The 15,832-nt window shown below is 39.6% G+C and overlaps 1 protein-coding gene across 1 annotated transcript in view; it reads right to left on the minus strand.

Moving 5' to 3' along the window:
* Window positions 1-15,832, minus strand: part of LOC123951500 — a 130,946-nt gene that overhangs the window by 74,909 nt on the left and 40,205 nt on the right. Inside the window, exon 2 of the mRNA XM_046020251.1 lies at window positions 9,248-9,327. Within this exon, the coding sequence (XP_045876207.1) occupies window positions 9,248-9,327 (80 nt within the window). The remainder of the gene's footprint in view (window positions 1-9,247; window positions 9,328-15,832) is intronic.

The raw sequence follows: 15,832 nt of genomic DNA on the forward strand, positions 1-15,832 counted from the left end.
TACTTCTAGCTTAGTACCTGTGTATAGTAAATGCTCAGTAACTATTAAATCAATGAATGGGACTGTAAGTTATATTAAACATAAAGCCAAGTAAATAATGACACTGTTCACATACCGATGACCATGTAATTGTAGTCCAAGGAATGTACACGGATAAGTTTTCCTGTATGGAAAACATTTGCTGTTTTTGTTTTTGTTATGTTTTGTCTTGAAGTTAACCGTTGTCCTTTTTTCATTCCATTTGCTTAATTTCCCTATTTACGTGTTATTCAATATCCTTGAGGGACGCTTTGCAAAGTCAATAATCCATCAGATAATACACCAGTTATGTTTCCCCCAAAAACTTTCTCCAGCTGTGGTCAGGACTGTGGATCTTGTGGTCCCCTGCTCCCTGCTCCTGGTCTTGTCTGGGCTGAGTAGACTTTGCCTGCATCCCACATCTTTTTCTTTCCCTTCTTTCTTTCTTTCTTCCCTTTTTTTTTTTTTTTTTTGTGTGTGTGTGTGTTATAAAAATTTTGCTCTCTGTTGAAAGAGCACATATTTCTGTAGCGTTTTAGGAAAGGGCAGAATGAATTTAATGTGAACTATAATTGAATGAAAATGTCTTTATTCTACCTTCATACTTGGTTGATAGTCTGGCAAAAAATTTCTAAGCCAAACGTTGTTTCTCTTAGAATGGTCAAGGAATTGCTCCACTGTCCTCGAACCTACAGAAGATCTACTTTCATTCTGTTTCCTCATCTTTTCTATACAACCTATTTTTCTTTCCTCACTGGAAGCTTCCGACATACATGATTTGCCCAAGCATGCTGAAATTTTACAGTTATTTCCTTTATTATGGTTCTTTTCAAATTTATCATGTGGGGCTTTCAGTGGACACTCTCCATACGAAAAAAATGTATTTTATTAAGTGCTGGGGAACGTACTTGTACATTTTTGTCAATAGTATGCTCTTCTCTCTTTTCCTTTCCTTTGACGTTTGTCAATGAGATACTGTGGGGTTTTTTTTTCATTGTTTCTTTCATTTTCATATATCTTCTCCCATCCTTTATATTTCTTCTAATTGTCTAAAAAGTATCCTCACCCTTAAAATTGACGATTTATTCTATTATCTTAATTTTAATATCTAATGACTCTTGGAGTTTTCTGCTGTTCTTCTCTTACGCCTTCTTATTCTCCTTCTCTGATGTAATATCACATGTTATATCTCTGAGGCTGTAAGTTAAGGGTTTTGTTTTTGTTTTTTTGAAGTTGTCTTCTACATTCTATAGTATCTGTCTACATTCCTTTATTTTTTATTGCTTGTTTTCTGGGTTTGGTCTTTTTTATACTGGAGTCTTCCCCTGAAATGCCTAACTGTTGGTCATCCATTCTTATTAAATTTAAGGCGGTTAAAATAGCTGAAAATTCTGTGTATACGGACAAAGCCTTCGCGTGGTAGACCTCCCTGAGGCATGATCAACAGTGATTAGGGGTTTTCCTTGGCTGACTCCACAGTGTCAACAAAGGAATCATTTCCCTCAGGGTGTCAGTCCCCTACTGCCAGAGAGCATTTTGCCTGAATCCCGGAGTTCTGGGAGAGAGCCAGAGGAGCTAGGGACTTTCAGTTCTATTGTTCTCACTGTAAGCTGTTTTTAGGGTGCTCTGTTTGCCTGAAGGAGTAGCCTTTCAGTTTCAATATGTGCAGAGATTAACCAACCTTCTTCAGTGGAGGAGGGTAGAGGCAAGAGTGGTTGCCTGGCCCCGTGAAGGGCAGCACCCTCCCCCCAACTCTAACCCAGTCCCTGTGTCTCTAGTTCCTTCTCTCTCCGTCCTCCCCCAGTGCCCAAATCCCAGGGTTTTCTGGGTCTTGAGTCCTGTTGACACTCTCCTGTGTGGCCAGTAAGTGGCAGCCTACTTTTATCATCTCTGTCAGCAGCCAGTCCTCTACTCCTGTCTTCCAAACAGAAGCTAACCTCTCTTGTCCCCGGTTTTCTGTTCTCCTCCTCTTGTCTCCTCTTTTCTTCTTAGTGTCTTAATCCTCTCTTCTTCATTTCCTGTCATTTTAGAAGAGATTTCATCAAAAGGAATATGAGCAGACAGGAAGTTAACTAAAAACTATTTGACACTGAACTTCCTATACTGCCTTGAATTCTACATTATTTAGAAACTGTGTACTTCAGGCGAGGTTGTGCCTGTGAAATTGTTCTCCACTGCCTAAGAAATCACCACAAACGTTTCTGGGGCCTTTGAAGCAGGACAGTTCAATCCTAGAGGCAATGAAGTGTGTCATGCTGAAAAGCTGGAGTGCGTCTAAATTTCCTAGTCAAAAGTTTCCAGATCTTTAAGGAAAAAATTAAGAAATAAATACTTACCAAGTTTTGATTGTACGCTTGTCACTAACAGAGGTCTCGAATGTAACCTCACAGAAACTTTCAAGATAGGGTCTGTTCTATACTCATGACTATTCTTAGAGGCGAGAAACCCAAAATCAGAAGTTAAAGGAACTTTCTTAGCGTCCTGCACAGCTAGAAAGTAGAGGGCTGAGGGGCCATTTCAGGATTGACTTCTAAATCCACCTTCTCTTACAAATTAATTCATGTGATGCATCAGCCTGAGGTTGAAAAATCCTGCCAAAACTGATGGGTTTCATCCTCATTTAAGTGATTGATTATGATCAGTTATGATCTCTTCTGAAATCATCCTAGAAGTCATGGCTTACAAGTTGTTTTTTAATGTATCATAATGTATCTCACAGATTATGCATTTACACTGAAAAGTCAAAAGCACATTTCAAAAAACACACAAGTCCATTAAACTCATTTTTTTAATTGAAATATTTTACTTTTTAAAGTAGTTTTGGACCAAAGTTAAGGACACCCTTTTTTTTCTTTTTTCTTTTCTTTCTTCTTCTTTTTTTTTTAAACTCAGATGCCCATCTATTAAAACTACCCAATTAAAATTTTAAAAAAAAATAAAACTACCTAAATGCACTACTTTGGCATATATGGAACCCAACAGTACTTACTGAATTTGAGCAAAGAGCTTTTTAAAATTTATTTTGTTCTGTTTGTTTTGTATGTTAGTTTTAAAAAGAAAAATGATAAAAAGATCTTTGACCATATAGTCTTGGGTTTGATTTTCCATTCTGACACTCAGTAGCTAGGTGAATTTAAACAAATTTCTGAAGGTTGCTTGATCTTTGTATTCTAAGTTGGTGGTAATTATAACTAACTTGCAAGTCTGTTAAGAGGGTTAAAAAAGAAAATGCCTTGAAAGAACTCGTGGAGTGTGTCCTTAGCCCCTGTTTCACCTGGATTTGTTTGTTGCAAAAAAAAAAAAAAAAGAGTCTGATTCAAGCTAGTTCAAGTAAAAGGAATTATTGTGAAGGTGTGTTCGGTGAAATGGAAAGTTCCCTGAAGATCCATGAATATGAAAGCAACTTGCAAAACAAGCTTCACCTGCTTCTCATATACAGGGCATGGGCTGTGCCTGCAATGTTGCGACTGCTTCTCTCTGGACCCCTGTTCGGTCTCCTCTCTCCACTGACCCTACTTCCTCTACTTCTTGATCATTCTGCTCCTGTAACTGCTGCTTGCCTGTAGTTTGGGCTTAACCACACTGCCAACTATTTCTTATATTTCCCAGTATACCCTTTTGCTTCTGCTCATAATCAATTGGCAGATCACTTCTTTTCACATTTTTATTTTAAGATTTTATTTATTTATTTATTTGAGAGAGCAAGCATGAGTTGGGGGAGAGGGAGAGAGAGAGAAAGAAGCAGACCTCCCCACTGAGCAGAGAGCCCAATGTGGGGCTTGATCCCGGGACCCTGAGATCATGAGCTGAGTCAAAGGCAGAGGCTTAACCCACTGAGCCACCGATGCGCCCTTACTTTACTTTTTTAGTGCAGTTCTCAAAAACAATGATCTGATTGGCCCTGCTTATCGTTGCAGTTATTGGTCTAGATTATAGTGGATAACTAGATTGTGTAGATGACTGGACAGAGGCCAGAGTGATCATGAAATGTCACTCACCCTTTTACAAGAACTAAGTGGTGGTTTCCTCAGAAGTTTATGAATTGAGCAGAGAACTCTGAAGATTCTAGGACAGTAATCTGCACTCTATAAGTTTTACTTTTTCTTTTACTTTGATTTCATGTATCCTGAGTGACAAAAATATTATGCAGAGTCATCATTCTTCTCATCATTAATCTCATTCTACTTTTTTTTGTTTGTTTGTTTTTAGAGGATTGAGTGACATTGTCAGAAACAAGCAGTGATTTACTAATATTGCCTGCAGTCAGCTTACCATTTATTGTGGATCTATCAGAGTTAGTGCAGATACTTGGCAGGATTGAAAATCAATTTACTGAACTTTTGCTGAGATGATTTATGAGCTCAGCCCAGTGCTAAGCATTATGGTTCATTTAAACAACTATAAGGATTAGGCCTTATCTTTAAAGGATTCAGTCTTGTTCATTTTTGAGAGAGTAATTCACAAGAAATTGTCTAGAAAAATTAATAGGAAGTTAGTGAGTGTGGTAGAAAAATAACAGGATGTGAAACTTGATTTTGCTCTACTTGGAATCTACCATTTGCTAGTCAACTTCTTTTCTGGGCCTCAGCCATTTTAAGATGAGGGAATTATCCGCTGCCTTCGGCTCAGGTCATGATCTCCGGGTCCTGGGATCGAGTCCCGCATCGGGCTCTCTGCTCAGCGGGGAGCCTGCTTCCCTCTCTCTCTCTCTCTCTGCCTGCCTCTCTATCTACTTGTGATCTCTCTCTGTCAAATAAATAAATAAAATCTTAAAAAAAAAAGTGTTTTTTTTTGTTGTTGTTGTTGTTTTTAATAACTCTCTCCCCTTGCGTTCCACTAGCTGAATTTAGATTTCATGCAGTGGGATTTCTATCATGTAACTAACTTTTCTCACTGATGGAAACACATTGGAATGGCCTTTGATGCCACTGCCCCCGCTCAACTAACTCCTGCTGACCCCTAAGATGAGTATAAAGATCACTCTCATTGGGGGCCTTGCCCCATCCTGCCTTGTGCTCTCCAGATATTAGCTAGGTTCAATCTAGTTTCAAATGAGATTTATCCATCCTTCATTGTAGAACTTGTGGAAAGTCCAATGTTCTCCACAAGAGTTCAGTGACACCTAGGTAGGCTTTTTGTGGTATCACAGAAGAAATTATTCTGATGCTTGTTAAAATTGTACAGAAGACTTCAGTCAAGGCTACTGTAGTTAGAGACAGAGAGAGATTAAGCTAAACTCCAAATACAGCAAAGTCAGCTGGAGATTTACAGCCAACTGTCAGAGTGAGGGGGTCAGCGAATGGAAAATTCGAGACATGAAGGGTAGGGGGATTCCTGACAAATTAATAGGATTCTTGCTAAAGGCAAGTCAAGAACTTACAATCAAACACGGGGGATGAAGGACTTGATCAGATATCAAAGGTGGAGGGGATTCTCACTTAACTGACTTGGCAGGACTTGGCTGAAGAGGGCTCGGAAGAGCCTGGTTTGAAGTTTAGTCAAGGAGAGCGTCTTTGTCAGTGGTCCCTCTGCTTCCAAGCTCCTGCTAAATTAGTTTAATATAGAATTATTTTACTGTCCTGCACATACTGGCTCTGCTCCACACCGAGTTGCCTCAGGTCACAGAAAACACTCAAGACGGCATTACTTGGCTTTTATGAGGCTCTCTGGAGAAAAGATTAAAAGGCAGTAATGTGAAAACCAAAAATCAAAAAACAAGGATGAAACAAATAGAGTACTGGCACCGGCTACTATCACCGTCATAGCCAGTTAATAAGAGTAAGCTGATTTTATCGTTTACAGTGGTGATGTCGACAGAGCTTTGGTCGTACCTCAGAGCAGGAAGGCAAGGTTGGAAGTTACTGAGAACTGGAAGTTTGACTTAAGGAGGTTCTTTCCGTTCTGAGGTTGGGCTGATTCTTACAGAGTAAAGATCGTGATTTAGCAATTTAGGAGTGGTGGGAAGAGCAAGGCAAGGGTTCTTGAGGCAATGATTTTGAAGAATCTCAGGGTGCAACCTGTTAATGTTTTCTGCTGAAGAGCTGACGATTCTTACCAGGAACATTCCTGTAACAGCTAATCTATTTGCTTAGGCAAAAGACTCCAGGAACCGTAAAGCATGCCAATCAAAAACAATGAATAGTAAAGTAATGTTAATCCGGGGTCTACATTGTGGACAGTGACCTGTGTGGGAGGCAGGTAGTTTTAGTGATCACTTTCCAAGCTGTGAGCGTGTATAATGGTTCTGGTCCTCAAAAATTAAAATTACATTTCAAATATCTGGTGCCTAGAAGGTTCCAGAGTTATTTCTGAGATTCACACCTTGTTGCTCAATCTTGTCTTCACTCTCTTTTTCTCCCTTCTTCGGTTCTTCTTTTTCTTCTGCCCTTTGGTCAGAAGTTACAAAACAAACTCCTCCTACTTTGTGTTTTGTAATTATTATTCAGTATTATCAAAGCAATACATGTACGAACTTCTTAAATCATGAGAGGCAATTAGATTTAGATCATTTAGAGTACTTAAATAATGCTTATGTTTCTGTGTTGCGACTTTTCACATTTAGACATAATTTAATGACTTCCAACTGTAGAAGATGAGAATTTAGCTATCCTGTTTCACTTCATCCTCCACTCTCAGATCTTTTCCCCCTTTCTTTACCTCTCAATTTAGTTACTTAGAAATTTTTGCTTGGTTGATATTCAAGGTTTACACTAATTCAAAGGGACACATGCACCCCTATGTTTATAGCAGCTTTATTTATAACAGCCAAATTACAAAAACGGCCTGTGTCCATCAACTGATGAGTGGAGAGATATATATATAATATATAATCTTTATTATATAATATATATAATGGAATATTACACTTCCATAAAAAAGAATGAAATCTTGCTATTTGTAATGACATGGATAGAGTAGAGAGTATAACGCTAAGTGAAATAAGTCAATCAGAGAAAGATAAATACCATATGATCTCACTTATCTGTGGAATTTAAGAAACAAAACAAACAAAGGGAAAGAGAGAGAGAAATCAAGAAACAGCCCCTTAACTACAGAGAACAAACTGGTGGTGAGTGAGGGGTTGGGGGAAATAGGTGATGGGGACAAAGGAGGACATTTGTCGTCTTAAGCTCTGGTTATTGTATGGAATTGTTGAATCACTATATTGTACCCACTGAAACTAATACAACACTATATGTTAACTAATTGGAATTAAAATAAAAACTTAAAAATTTTGGGTTTTTTCAGAATTTATATTACTTTAACTGGTAAATGTCATCCATGTCATAATGTTTACATTTTCTTTTTTATACCATTTTCATTTTTTCCTGTAGGTAATTGATACAGTTTTTGTTTACTGACAATATTATGCATCTATCACAAATTTAACTCCGCACTTTCGAACAGAGAGAAAAAAATTCCCCAATTTTTTTTAATTTTTAAAAAATTCCCCAATTTAAGGGGGGCCTGGGTGGCTCAGTGGGTTAAAGCCTCTGCCTTTGGCTCAGGTCATGATCTCAGGGTCCTGGGATCGAGCCCCACATTGGGCTCTCTGCTCAGCAGGGAGCCTGCTTCCTCCTCTCTCTCTCTCTGCCTGCCTCTCTGCCCACTTGTGATCTCTCTTTGTCAAATAAATAAAGAAAATCTTAAAAAAAATTCCTCAGTTTAATTACACAAATCAAACAGATCACACAATCTATTGCTTCCATTTCTGCTGGAAATGTATGACCCCTTAATGCTGGCTTTGCTAGAGTTAGAGGCAGGGTGGTCGCCTGACTGGTCCCCTAGGAACAAGGATTTGAGAGTTTAATTGTTCCTTACACAAATTTTTAGCCTTTCTTTGTTTAGCCGCATTATATACCCTGAACTACAGGGGTACATGTGTGGGGTTCTCATGAGGAATTTCCGGTTTCCTCTCAGCCCCCCTTCATTCTCACTGGCTGTTCCGCAACCCCATGCTGTTAGGAGTTCTACTCTGACAGTTCTCAGGTAACTCAGTTCTTTCCATCTCCCCCACACATCCGGTTATTCTTTGTCTTCTGTTACTTTCAGCTCATATTCTCCTGGCCACTGTGGGTTTACACCAGTTTTTAAAATATATTATTCTTATGTTAGCAGGGTTTCTAGAGGGAGCAAGGAAAAAATCTGTACTTTAATCTACCACATTTAACTTTAAAATTCCCACTTTCTAATGAGGAATGACTCAGTTCTTCACAGCCCTGTTCCAAGTGTAGATAATTGCCCTTCTTTTTGCCCTCAAGGACTGAACAGAAACTTTAGAATGGGAAAGTACTTAGCTTTTTTTTTTTTCCCCAGTCTTTAGCCCTTGACCTGGAATAGAAACAGAAGAGTCTTCATCTAACAACTTGTTACAGAGATAGCCAGTAAGGACAAGACACAGCCCTGCCCTTTAAGGCACTTATGTTCTGAGAATGATAAAATACGCTGATCTGAGGCAATATAGTCAGTCACAGGAAGGTTTTCCATTCTGCTTAAATCCAGAATGGAAGTCGAACACTTTGGAAGGTACATCTCAGATCACTAAGGGATCATTTAATGTATCCTTTATGGAGAGTTACTGAAAACTACTTCATTGAGTGTCTAATTGACTATCCCTAAGCCTTTAAACGCTAGTTCAGATATACATACGTGCCACCACGGGCTGAGCCAAAAACAAAGGGCATGACTGAACATCCGGTTGGTATGTAAGTGCTTTTGCAATAGTATGTAAAGTGCATTTTCTTTTACTTTTCCTGCAAGTGAAACACACACAGACACACATACACACAAGAGAGAGTGGGGAGGGAGGGAGGGAAAGTGGGGAGGATATGAAACTTTGCTAAGTGATAAACAGCCAGAATTACTGGGATAGTGGTTACACTGTAACTTGGTTCTAACCAATACATATTCTCTAAGTCCTTTCTTTGCTGGTTTTTGTTTGAGCTGGAGCTCAGATGGGATCTCCTTGACCTCTCATTCTCATTTTCCCATATATTCTCTTCAAATGAACTCGTTTTCTTGTTCTAATAAAAACGCAAGCCCTTCTTTATCCTTTATCTCTTTTATGGTGATTAAGGGTTAACTGAGATTGCTGGGAATCATCCATCCCCTCCCACCTCTTTCTCTCCATTTCCAAATTGCTACCAGATCCTTTTATTTCTACCATCTGCTTGTGTATTGACGCCATATGCTGTTCCCCATAACTGTTGAATTCAGACCTTCGTCCTACCTGGTCAACCACTGGAACCTTCTTGGCGATCCCCTGATTCCAGACTCCACTCCATCCTCCACACTGCCATGGTTTTCTTCCTGAAACATAGATATGGTCGTGCTTTCCTTGGTTTCAGATACTTTCAAAGGTTTCCATGACCTATGAAATCAATTCCAAATTCCACAGATAAGAATGCCAAGAGCAAAAAAAAAAAAAAAAAAAAAAAAGAATGCCAAGAGCTTTCTGATTTGACTTTATATCAGCTTGTTTCATCTATTTATCCTCTGATCCCAGTCACATTACTCAACCTTTAATGTGTCCATGCCCAGCACTTGCTGTTCTCTCTGACTTGGACGTGGTTTTCTGTCTTGTCTGCCACATAAGATCATGTAATCCCATCTCAAATACTACCTTTCGAGATACCCTGTCTTACAATAAATTGAGTTACTGTGGTCTCTTGGTTCTTTGCATACTTTTTTAGTTTGGAACATCTCACATTGTATAGTAATCTTCTGCTTATAAGCCTTTTCTTCCAACTAGAGCAAGAGAAAAAAAATACTTTATTCATCTTTGCATCCTTAACATCTAGTACAGTTCCTGAGACAAAGTATGCACTCACTTAATGTGGGATGAATGAATAAATCATTTTTTGCTAGAGGAGTTTAGGGGAGAAACCTAATTACTTTCTGTGAAATTCAAAGTATCTCCAAAGAGAAGTTTCTACTGCTGCGATCCAAACACCGTGATTTCAGAGCATATGTCTGTAGTCCGAGATCTAGGAACATAGCCCTCATTCTTGAATACCTTCTAATACATTTCCTCTGAAGGAAATGATCAGGGATATCATTCTCAAGTGTTCTTGTAAACTATATGAATGTGCTGTACCCCACAGAGAGGATTATGAAATCTTAGTATCCACAGGGATATCAGTAGCAATATAACTCCTACAAGTTGAACTGTGTTCCCCCAAAAGACGTGGAAAGGTCCTTACCCTCAGTACCTATGGAATGTGACTTTATTTGGAAATAGGGTCTTTGCAGATGCAATCAAGTTAGGATGAGGTCATAACAAATGAGAGTGGACCCTCATCTAATATGTGTGGTATCCTTAGAGAGATGAGGCAGAAATACAGACACTCAGGGAGAACACAGTGAGATGACAGAGGCAGAGACTGGAGTCATGTGGCCACAAGCCAAGGAATGCCAAGGATTGGCAACCACCACTGGAACCTAGAAAAAAGCAGGGAAGGAGTCTAAGAGTGTGGCCCTGCTGACACTTTTGACCATGTACTTTGACCTTCAGAACTGTGAGAGAATACATTTCTGTTGTTGCCCTAGGAAACTAACACAATGTGGACTTTACTTGATGTCTTCAGCATTCCAGACTATTCTTGAATAACTCCTGAAATGGGAGACTTACAACCTCTAAAAGGGGTGTCTTCCATAGTCGTGATGCCCAATGTGCTGGAATGTTTCAGGAGGATCCTTAGTTTACTCCCTGGTCCTTTTGCTTATTCTCAAACTGAAGATCACGACATATATGAGTCCCATAGTTTCAACAGCTTTTAATGACAGTTCACATAGGGGTATTTCTACATGGAATGTCTGCGAATTAAAAAGATAAGGTCTTCACTTTCCAAGCATGTGGGTCTCCGCAGATATTTTCCCTGGACTGAGCAGAGACACTGATTTTTTTTTAGTACAACCTTACTCTGATTGACTGATGGTTTCCGTCTTGTCTGGAAAGGGAAAATTATGCGGCTTCCTTCCTCCTACATAGGCCTGATTAACTACATGGGAGGGAGGATTCACCAGTTTTGCTTCCGTGGTTGCTCGGGGCCCACCTGAGTGGAAGACAGGTCTTGGGATCTAGAAGTACTAACGCCAGATTAAAGGAATTAGAAGTCAAAGCAGCTAAAATTCCAGTAAATATCATAGGATTAAGGGAAAGAGCAGGCTGCCTATAAAGTGAGTAAGCATCCCCTGTCTATAAAACAAGAAAGGAAAGCATCACTTAGGTTTAGGATTACTATCCCTCAAGAAAGCACCATAAAAGATTCGGGTGCGTGTTGACTCTCAAGCGGCCCATGACGTTAATGTAAGTTGTAATTTGAAGAGCATTTCAACCTTTTCAGTTATCAGAGCTTCAGGGAAAACCAAAAACCAGGACAGAGAAGGTAAATAAAGACTTCAGATGGCTGCCAGCCGAGGAAAATAAATGTTATCTGGACAAGAGGTGAGTGTTAACAAAGGTAGTAGTAGATCTAGGATGCTCCGATAACCACCGCAGATGGTAATCACCGAGAACTCTGTCTGCAAACGGAAGGGCGGCGTGACATTATTCTCTTCCTTCTTTTGCTCCCCCCCTCACACCATCTTCCCCACCCCCACCACAACACAAGTGATGCCTTTGTAAGACAATCCAGGGAACTAAAGGAAGCAAAAACTATTTGTCAGCATTACCCTTTAAACAGAATAATGAGTAGAGAGGAAAAGAGCTCATGGTTGGTTTTCAAAAGTTTTGACCTAGGGATGCCTGGGTGGCTCAGTGGGTTAAGCCTCTGCCTTCAGCCCGGGTCATGATCCCAGGGTCCTGGGATGGAGCCCAGCATCGAGCTCTCTGCTCAGCAGGGGGCCTGCTTCCTCCTCTCTCTCTCTCTGCCTGCTGCTTTGCCTCCTTGTGATCTCTCTCCCTCTGTCAAATAAATAAATAAAATCTTAAAAAAAAAGTTTTGATCTAAAACACTATTTTGTATTATTCAGAAGTTGGCCCTCGGCCTTGCTAGCCTGGATCCATGGTGTGGTCAGCACCTGCACTCTGGTGGCCCCTGGGGGTCCTTTTTTGGGAAGGCAGACCTCTTCTCCTTGAGGTAGTTTCCCACTGCTGCACTGAGTTCTCTCCCGTCATCTCGTCTGCTGGGTCTTCTGCACTCACTTTGGGTTCTCTGCATCGCATAGCTTCAGTACGATCTTCAAGAAGCTTATCAGGCTAAAGTGGAAAACAAAATTGAACATTTCTGAATTTAAAGAAAGCCTCTCTCTCTACAGGGGTCCACCCAGGCCCACACAGAACCAGAGGCAGGGATGGTCTGGGGCAGGGCCACCTAACACGGGGTCCCAAATTCTTTGCCTACAAGGAAGGATGCTGCAGCCTCTGCTTCTGGGTTCCAAAATCAAGAGTTAAAAGATGTACATCAAACTTAAATCCAGGGAGCTGTGAGAGGTTTATCAGCACTCTCTTATTTTCTTCTGTATCTTCCTTGAATTGGCCACATTCCTCTTTCACCAGGCCGACTACTCGGTCTTTCTGTTCTTCTCGCCTCATCTTCCTGATCAGTGATTGCTTGGTAATCCCCTCAGTCCTGCTGGAAACCAGGCCTCTATTTACCTGGATTGAGTGGGAACACGAGCTGTCAGATTGCACCTCCACATAGATGTCTTACCCTGCTGTTGCACCATCATGCTAAATACTCTGCAGGTGCATAAGAAAACAAGGTGGTGACCGCCCTCCAACCACAGAGACCACATGTATAGAGGATTTAAAAGCAATACTAAAAGCAACTAAAAATTGGGTCTGCTTTAACTTACCATCATATAGCAGAAATTCTGTACAATAGTGCAGGGATGGGGGAACGCCATCTAAAAGGCCCCACCCTGGGTCCTGACAGCGTCTATAGATCCCTGGAATATAAAGGTACTTAATTTGATGATTTTCAGTAACTCCTCTTAAGTATCCATCCATGGCACTGACCCTTAAGGCCTTCCACTGACCTATTTGTAGGTCTCCATGCCTAGCTCTGGGAGTCTTTGCCTCTGTTCAGACACATTTTTCCCTGTCCTAGTCATCTTACTGAAAGTTTTGGTCTCTCCTTCCTCCATAGGAATCACCTTGTCTTATTTAAAAATACCTAAACCAGAGTTTCTCAAAACTCAGTCATTCACATTCTACCTTCACAAACTTCTCTGTATCTAGTCACCACTTAAATAATTATCCACATAGAAACTAAATGAATGAATACTTCACTAATTGTTCACTTAGCACCAAAATCCTGGTGCTTTCTATTAGTTGCACAATATGCCATACTTTGGGAAGCCTGGTTTTTAATAATAAACATTTTTCCACTAAGGAAGAGGAAATCTATTCTTTCACAGTACAATATCATTGTGTAGATAAATTATTTTTCTAGAAAAAATCATAAATGTGTTAATTTGTTGCTATTAATAGACACTTGCTAGTGGTATTCATTCATGTGTTTGTGACTATTGATATTTTGTAAAGAACATTGTAAAGAATATTGATATATTGTAAAGAACAGGAGACTAGTGAGTTGTCATGTCATGTAGACCTTTTGATTTCTCTCCCTTACTCAATACAAAATTTCTAAGAAATTCGGACCTCTGAGGCACCTTATCATCTGATTAAATTAACTAAGCTCTTGTAGGACTTAAGTGCTTTTTTCTGCTTTGCTGGTGTGGTTTTGAGTAAACTCTCAATGAACCAAGATAAAGTTGAATAATTTGCAAGAGGTTCATTGAGTATTTTATAGAGGATAATGATACAAGAATCTTCCATTTCACAGGTATCATTTACTAAATGCTTATTTGTGTTTCAGGCTTTCAAAGTGGCTCTCTTCGTGAGCTCTAAAAGTTAGAAATAAATTTCTGTTGTCTGTTTTTGCCTTCTTCATATATACAACTTCTGAATCACAGAATGATTATAGGACGTTTTCAGAAAGCAGTTGCTTTCAAAAACTACCGCAAACAGTAGGAAACTGAGTTTTTCGGGTGTTCTGTAACCTGAGCAGTGATCAGACACTGAAGTATCCCATTTTAGTTCATTTGCTCTTCAGAATCTAAGTAATGTCTTTCAAAGACGTTGGTGAATTGGGCAGTTTTTGAGGCAAAACGACTCAATTCCCCAAATTGTATTAGGTTTCCCATCAGTCTCATGAGAAAGAATAATGCAGACTCTTGGCACCAAAGCCAAAGAGATAACAATGTCCTGAATGTCTTTTCATCTGAGTGGGGAGAAAACATACAGGAAGTCCTGGGTTAACACAAGTTTCTCAGGCTACAGCCTCTCAACTTCGAGAAAGCAACTTTACTATACTATTCGTGTTATTTAATTGCGTCCTCATTACCTGAACACTGTCATGGTTAAATCCAAAAGCTGTTACACTTTATGGGAAGCAGCATAATCCTTTTACTTGGGATGTAATTCTAATCTGGATATGAAAAAGCAAGAGATTTTTGTGTTTTATGAGTAAAATAGCCATTTGCCATTACTAAGTACTAATGGTTGAAAACTAAGGGATTTGATAAGAAGACAACTGAATATTGAAGATTTAAATTAAATTTGAATGAGTTTGACATGAGCAAATATTTATAATATATGAGCATGAAACATTCAAAGAAATATTGTAGTTTTTGAATGGAATTGGAAAGGCTTAAGGAATTGATGTGATGAATTCCAGTTTTTTTTTTTAAGGTTTTTTTTTTTTAAGATTTTATTTATTTATTTGGCAGAGAGAGATCACAAGTTGGTAGAGAGGCAGGCAGAGAGAGAGAGAGAGAGAGGGAAGCAGGCTCCCTGCTGAGCAGAGAGCCCGATGCGGGACTCGATCCCAGGACCCTGAGATCATGACCTGAGCCGAAGGCAGTGGCTTAACCCACTGAGCCACACAGGCGCCGTGAATTCCAGTTTTTAACTAATGAAAATTTTAGATTTGTAAGGTGAACTGAACAAGGAATCTAGCAGAAAAACCTGGCCTAGTGCCATATTACTTAGAAGATCCAGATTTCTGAGGAAATCGAAAGGGAGACTTACACTAGCAAGGTAAAGAAGAAGTATTCTCTGATACAATGTTGCATCCATATATCATGGTTGGAGGGGAAGTTTTATCCTTTATTTACCATATACTATTGTAATATATCTCTTTTTTTATGCTGGAAATACATGTAGTATAAGAAATTCTGATAACAGGGTGCCTGGGTGGCTCAGTCAGGGTCCTGGGATCGAGTCCTGCATCGGGCTCCCTGCTCAGCAGAGAGCCTGCTTCTTCCTTTCCCTCTGCCTGGCGCTCTGCCTACTTGTGCTCTCTCTCTCTATCTCTCTGTCAAATAAATAAACAAAATCTTAAAAAAAAAAGAAAGAAAGAAATTCCTATAACAAAAATAGGCATACACAAAATGAGAACTGAATAGCTACAAAAATAAGTTAAAACCCTAGAAATGAACCAAAAGACACATGAAAAGATGCTCACTATCACTGATCATCAGGGAAATACAAATCAAAACCTCAAGGAGATATCACCTCACACCTGTGAGAATGGCTAAAATCAACACCACAAGAAACAACAGGTGATGTGGAGAAAGGAGAACCCTCTTGCCCTGTTGGTGGGAATGCAAACCGGTGCAGCCATTCTGAAAAACAGTATGGAGATTCCTCAAGAAGTTAAAAATAGAACTACCCTATGATCCAGCATTTGCACTACTAAGTATTATCCAGAGAAGACAAAAATACTAATTCAAAGGGATACATGCACGCTGATGTTTACAGCAACATTATCTACAATAGCCAAATTATAGAAACAGTCCCAGTGTT

The sequence above is a fragment of the Meles meles genome, chromosome 10 (assembly GCF_922984935.1).
Source record: "Meles meles chromosome 10, mMelMel3.1 paternal haplotype, whole genome shotgun sequence".
Lineage (NCBI taxonomy): Eukaryota > Metazoa > Chordata > Mammalia > Carnivora > Mustelidae > Meles > Meles meles.